This window comes from Malaya genurostris, chromosome 3, assembly GCF_030247185.1.
Source record: "Malaya genurostris strain Urasoe2022 chromosome 3, Malgen_1.1, whole genome shotgun sequence".
Lineage (NCBI taxonomy): Eukaryota > Metazoa > Arthropoda > Insecta > Diptera > Culicidae > Malaya > Malaya genurostris.
The window spans coordinates 215,174,303-215,181,600 of NC_080572.1; the positions used below are offsets into that span (position 1 = coordinate 215,174,303).

Genomic DNA, 7,298 nt, shown 5'->3' on the forward strand with positions numbered 1-7,298 from the left:
TCGCGAGAGTTAAACCATCAACCAGCAGCGACGGAGAGAGCACCTTTTGCGTGGTTAAAACCTCAAACGCTCAGGTAGCAACTTTCATTCGCTTGCTGGCCTTCAAGGCGAGCAGACTGCCATCGCGAGAGTTAAAGTACGATTCAGCTTCTTCCGTCACCGTCACCGGAACGTCAACGCCCGTCACCGTCATTCTGATTCACACGATCCGGTTTCCTATCCGTGTCCGTCATGTCATTTTCTTACACGCAGAATTTGAAGAACTTAGTTTCGCACAATTTTATTCCACTAATACAAAATCTGAGAGCTTTTGAAGCCAATCGATCTGTTGTTTCCTACCTGTTAATCGAATAAATTACTTTCAAAATTAACTAGAAAGAGGAAAAAAACAAAACAATCAGCTCCACTCAACAACGTAACGTACTTTGCAAATCTACTGACAAGTTTAATTACTTATATTTGGTATATTTCGTTTAAGAGTGGGATCTTGACACCGAATACATACATAACAAACGTCAGCTCAATACCGTAATCATATGAATCGTGCATGTGTGCGATAATCACAGTCCGTCAAATATTCTTTCGGAGAAATGTTGACGGAGCTTGCCGTTGACGGACGTTGACGTTCCGGATCTCTGCTGGATCGTGTGAATGCGCAAAGGGAAAACTCATTTGACTAATTTTGACGGAGGCTGACGTTCCGGTGACGGTGACGGAAGAAGCCGGATCGTCTGAATCGTACATAAACCATCAACCAGCAGCGACGGAGAAAGCGCCTTCTGCGTGGTTAAAAGCTCAAACGCTCAGGTAGCAACTTTCATTCGCTTGCTGGCCATCAAGGCGAGAAGACTGCTATCGCGGGAGTCAAACCATCAGAGACGGAGAGAGCACCTGCCATCATTTGGTTTTCGGTAGTCATAACGAGAAGTTCAATTTTCAGATTGTAGTTCCGCAATATAGGTTTAGAATTCAGAGCCTGCGTGCTGAAACTGGATTCTGGAACTGTATTCCGGAACTAATTTGAGTTTCAATTCTAGAATTGAAACTGGATTCTGAGTCTGTTCTTGGTTCTAAATTTAGTTCTTGAACTCAGGATCCCGTTCTTTATTCCAGACTTCTTCTATTCGGTTCTTTTTAGAACCATAATAATACTCCTAAAGAATTATGCGGAAATTTACTTTACTGTACTCTATAAAACCCATTCTGGTAGTCATGGCGAAAAATCGTCTTCATGTTTTAGAGCTTAGTTCGCGAATATGGGTTTAGAATTCAGAGTCTGCGTGCTGAACTAACTCAAATTGTCACCATTTTTTTTTATTATAGAGAACTATACTGCTTATTTCATAGTATTTAAGTGCGTTTCAGAATGTTTAATGTAACTAATCTGTAATTTAGTCTAGGCGAATCGTTTAAATTTCTAGTAATGAAAGAGGGGAAAGTTGCACAATTCAAACAATCGATGAACTACCAATTCGAATTCGGAAGCATAAATAAAGCGTGTCATATTCGTATTCACGACATCCAGTTATGTCTCTGACATTACACACCCGTACTTTTTTTTTTCAAATAATTGATTTTTCTTCGAAGCAAACGAATTCTTGTGTCAAAACATAGGCTAGGATTTCTGTCCTTACAATTTTATTCCTAGTTTTATTTCCAAATAACCGGAGTAACGTGTCACTTGAGCTATGTTGTTCTGATTTAACGCGGGGTTTTAGCTGGGTTTGTTTCAGTTATCTTCAAGCGAATACGATAATTGAATCAACTTTGACACACTTAGATCTAATTTCGCTGTTTGGTAAATTTTTGACGAAAGTTTCGAAAGAATTCAATATAAGAGAAAAATCATGTTTTACTGAAATAATGCGAGTTTTTACAGACCGATCAGTTGAAAACACTTTGCTTTGAAGAATAAATAATTTTCAATCAGCGAGTACAGTAAAAATACAGCATGCAGTGTATACTCAAATTAAAATTACTGTACTTTGTGTAAATTTGATAATCAATGACAATTAACTGTCAAACTGCGACCACTTTGTAAAGGCTTCAGCCAAGTAAGCATGTGAAATCGGCCTCTAAAGAGAATTCATATTATTATACTACATTTGAAAGAGCTTGGACCTGAAACAATTTTGCCAAAATTTCAACCCTTCAACTGCCATATTGACCGAACTATGGTAGTTCTATTAATTTTCTTTTGATTTAATTTTCAATGAACCCCTCCATTGGAAACTTTGAAAAAATCAGGAAAGTCTTATTATTATTCTCGGAAGGAGGTCTCGGAGGTCTATTAGATTTATTAGAAGGAAACGCATGGTTCTTAGTTCTAATGCACCATTCGTTTTCGTCTGATTTAATGGAGACGCATAGTTGATTGTATTTTTATCAGAAAAACTCAATAATGGAGTTCTTTTTTATTTAAAAAAAGAACAGCGAAGCACGCGCCAAAAAATTATTCGTTTATTGCTAAAAATCCAGAGTGGTAGCAGAATCGGAAGTGTAAAAAAATATGTTTCAAAATTTTTAAATATTTCTTAATGTAAGAAACACTATTCAAACATTGTATTAATTGCGAACCTTCCTAACAAAAACATCCATGATTTATTTTTGCCTTTCTCATATAGAAAGGCTATGCAATCACTGTGAAAATCGACTTTCGAACGGAGCCTCGGAGACCCATAGTGTTATATACCATTAGACTCAGCTCGACGAACTGAGCAAATGTGTGTGTGTGTGTGTGTGTATGTGTGTGTGTATGTAACAAAAATATGCACTCACTTTTCTCAGAGATGGCTGAACCGATTTTCACAAATAAAGATTCAAATGAAAGGTCTCATAGTCCCATAGATCCGACTTCCGGTTCCGAAGATATAGGATGATATGTACCAAAAAAGTGAAAAAAATATGCACTCACTTTTTTCAGAGATGGCTGAACCGATTTTCACAAACTAAGATTCAAATAAAAGGTATTATGGTCCCATAGCTTGCTATTGAATTTCATTTGAATGTGACTTCCGGTTCCGGAGTTATATGGTAATATGTGAAAATTTGAGAAAAAGTTTACACTCAATTATCTCTGGAACAACTCAACCGATTTTTGCAAACTAAGATTCAAATGAAAGGTCTTATAATATCCTAAAAAATTGTGGAACATTTTATCACGATCCGACTTCCGGTTTCAGAACTAAAGCCTGATAAGTGGGAAATTACCAAACGCAGGTTCGTTTCGTTTGTTAGATTTCGTTTAATTGGTTTAATCGAAATAGAGCATGAGATAGTAAGTATAGGTTTAACTACTTTCAAAACTGTTCCAATTTGTAGGTCATATTTGTTGGTAGTAAACGAACCAACTTTAGCTATTCCGTTTATCTGAATCCGGTCTCAGAAGAATTGGAAATAGTGATCAAAAACTGCAAAAAGGATCTCACTCACTTTTCTTGGAGATGGCAAAATCGATTTTCACAAACTTATAGGTTCAGAAGAAAAGTCTTACAGTTTCATTCAGAATTCCTTAATTTGTTGTGGATACTACTTTCGGTTCCGGAACTACAGGGTGAACAGATTTTATAGAGTTTGTTAGATTAGGTTCGAACATATTTTCCTATTTCTATTTAATAAACAGTTGTTTTTGCGAATTTCACGGTTATATTTATGATGTAATGAGTAATATGAGAAAGGCATCATTACACCACTAGGTGGATTAAAATAGGTTTTTTATTTTTCGATGGAGCAATTGTTAAAAAAATCAAATAAAATAAAAATCAATAGAATTACCATAACTCCGTCAATATGGCAGTCCAAGCTTTTTTCAATCTGGTATAACGATTTGAAATCAAATGGGAGAATCAACTTTTGAAAAGTGTGAAATTTGTGAAAACCAGTTAAAAAGTCGTCAATGTCAGAAGCAAATTCTATGTATATGTCTGGATTTCATTTCCAATTTTTAACATTTTACTTATTTTTTTGATTGATTTTTTGAACTGAAGAGAAAAAAGTAAGCATTTTTAAAAAAATATTGAACACTCTCTGAATTTTCGATCAAATAAATAATCAGAATGAACATTAAATTCACCAAAACATCCCTTAAAGTTTGCAGCGTTTATAAAACTGCTAAGTAGATTTTCACTGATCTTTTTTCATTGAAAAATATATTTGCAAGCGAAACGCTCCAACACCATACTTTTTTGCACATTATTGTGGAAGATGGTCTTAACTATTTCGACCGAAAATGACGATATTGAAAATAGGGTAACAGAGGTATTTTCGAAAAATCATATATTTTGGTCCACCTAACAAACTTTATGGATTTAACCGATGTTAAGCAACCCATGTTGCATCAATTTGAAGCTAATCACATTGAATTATCTATTGCGGAAGGGTTTTCCAAAGATATTTTTACAAATTGGGCCAAAATAAAATAAATCCTGAAGTGGGCCAAAATACCTCTGTTACCCTACGGTTCAGTGAAAAGCGTGCACGCATGATTTAGAGATAGAAGAGATGAACTTGAGGGTAGAACCTCTATAATTTAAAACCGAAAATTAAATCTTGGAACGTGCTCGTAACTTCTACAACAATCGTGCAAATCAAACCAAATATTAACAATTTTCAAAGTAACAACCACGCAAGATGACGAATAGTAGAAATCTCACGTAAGTCCCAGAATTGATTTACTTTTAAAACAATGTATTTTTTCTAAATAACTCCAAATCTTGACGTTTATGAATTTCTAAGATATTTGATTTCGAAAATCGCTCTCCCGGAGAGTCAGCTTAAATTTTTTTTTCGAGGTAACACCAGTTCACGGCGCTTCGTTTATTTCTACGACAAGGCAAGACGCACAATTTCGTACACAGAGAAAGTTACATGGAAAATTACTATGTTACACTTATTTGATTTTTGCATTCAGTCGTTCGAATTTCCTATCAATTTCACCAAAACTCTAAATAGTTCTTGCAATATCACATGCATTCCATCTTTTTAATCCCTTACCGACTTATAGAATTTAATTATTACAACAATCAATAAACACAATTTGTCCTATAAATTTCAAACATTAAAAGTAATAGAATAGCTTCGCGAAGTATAAAAAATTTAGAAACACAGATTTAACATATTCTTGTCACTATGGATCCTCAGAGTCTGTTATAATAATTACATAGAACATATTTCGGTAGGAGTTTTCACGCGAAAAACAATCATACTGAAATGCCAAGGCACCCAATTGGTTCGAAATGTAAAATTCATCTGATCGACTTATTCCAAGTTGCCTTCGCCAGGTCTTCCCAGATATGTTCAATGTACCTTTCGCATGTTTATTTTCGGCAATGTCTACTCTCTTGTTGCGAATTCTCCGAGGTGCCATTTATCGGTGCTCTCTTTCTTGGAGACTGGCAATCGCTCTTTCTCCTCCTATACTCGCGAATAGTGCGCGTGGTGCTGCTGAGTACAAGCCAAATTCAAATTTATTCTAAAATCTAATAAACCCGATAGCCTTACATACGAAATTAGTTTGCACTCACTGGGACAAAAGAGGCAATAATAATTTACCTTGCGTGAATACTAACTAATCCTTTCGATATTTTCGGTATAAAAGCGTTCGGTCCAGGTACGAGAATTATCAGTAATCGGTGGAAACTTATCGAGGCATTGCATAAGTTTAGCTCCTGATTTTTGAATTGAAAACCGTCAGCTGACAACGAAATTAAGATCGATCCATAACATCCAGAACATCAGTGAAAATGAATAAAATTGTGGCTTTGTTTGTTATACTTTGTGGAATCAACGTTGGATACTCGATCCCGATCCAAAATGGTGCGTCAAATATCGAAAAGGACTGTTAACGAAATTTAAATGTTTAGTGGTGAATAGTGATGTTATTTTAAATGATGTTTTCCCATCATCAGCTCTTATGTACTATCGGCATGCGTCGCCATACATGGTCCCTCAACATTCGATGTATGGATTCCACTATCAAAACCAACAGCTGAGGAATCAACGTCGATCGGCTGGGGTGTCTGCCTTTGCTGCCGGGAACACCATTGCCACTGGAACGTATCTGAAAGGTAAGTGTAAGTAAATCGGAGTTGTTACAACTCTATTCATCCCTCGACTATACCCAATAATTACTAGATTGCAAAAACACAGATATAGAAAGCGCTGAGCAACCCGTTCAAAACGACCCGAACGTGCAGTCAACTGCAGAGGCCTACCCAGAAGAACAGTTCCCAGTCGAAGAAGAACCTCAGTTTGATGTCCCAGCGGTGAATGACCAGGAAACCATCGAACCAATTGCTGATGAACCAGCGATCGCTCCTGCTCTCCCAGCAGTTATTCCAGACAAAAAGAAAAAGGTTACTGTTCAGCTAGACTCCGAAGAAGAAGACAATGCAGTCCAATATGGTCGTCGTGGAGCTAAACCAGCCGAACCAAGTAGCTATTTCCCGATTAACTTTGGTGGTACTAGCGGGGGAGCTATCGCTATTGCCAACTCGTACAGCACTGGAAAGGGAGGATCGGCAACCAGCACTGCTACTGCCTACGGAAGCCCAGCGGCCGCCGAGCTGAGAAGAGCAACTCAACCTGCCCAATTGAAGAGAAAACCCGCCAAATTGCGTGCTCGGAAGTACTAGTTTGTCCAATGTTGATAGTGATAGAATGCCCTAAATTATTAAGCTCCACCAAGTCCTCCGTAGGTTAGTAAAATGAAAAAAGTGCAAAAACATGTCGAGTAGCCTTAGGATTTCGCAAAGTAAAACAAACTTTTAGTATTTATTGTAATTTAAAAGCTTTCCTAAAAAATTGCTCAAATACAGAAAACTTCGAAGCATCAATGAACGCATAATCCTTGTGGACCGTAATGTTTATCACAGCCATTTATCTAATAAGACAACCTATTTTTCTCATATTAAATTTGTTTATCAAATGTGTTCAGATATAGAATAGATTCATTGTTATTAGAGAAGTCGATGTAATTTTACATTCCTGAATAACTACTACTACTTTCGACTATACCGAGACCGTAAACAAAGAACCGACATGATATTGATAAAACAGATTTAAAAATGTGTATTGAATTGAAACCAGTTTTGAACATTTCTTGCTACTTTTGTACAATAAAATTAATTATAAATCTGTAATCGGAAATCTTTCAATAAAATTTAACTTGAGTAACAAGAGGAGACCAGAGCTGGTTGGACGAGTTTTTCTTTCTTAATTTTTATACTCATTATGGTTAGACTTTTTGATCAAACATTTAGGCTGTCATAACAACTTTTGAGCACTTATGTGATTTTTTT

General features: G+C 36.3%; 1 protein-coding gene across 3 annotated transcripts; it reads left to right on the forward strand.

Annotated features, from left to right (window-relative positions):
- Positions 1-5,636: 5,636 nt before the first annotated feature.
- Positions 5,637-6,833, forward strand: LOC131433722 (uncharacterized). 3 transcript variants are annotated; one of them, XM_058600284.1, is made up of 3 exons: positions 5,637-5,814; positions 5,907-6,071; positions 6,148-6,833. In XM_058600284.1, the coding sequence occupies exons 1-3, from the start codon at positions 5,742-5,744 to the stop codon at positions 6,630-6,632; spliced, it is 723 nt and encodes a 240-aa protein (XP_058456267.1). In that variant the 5' UTR covers positions 5,637-5,741; the 3' UTR covers positions 6,633-6,833. The 3 variants fall into 3 exon arrangements, with proteins under 3 accessions (XP_058456267.1, XP_058456266.1, XP_058456269.1); XM_058600283.1 differs by having other exon boundaries at positions 5,907-6,065; positions 6,133-6,833; XM_058600286.1 differs by having other exon boundaries at positions 5,907-6,065.
- The last annotated feature ends 465 nt before the right edge of the window (positions 6,834-7,298 follow it).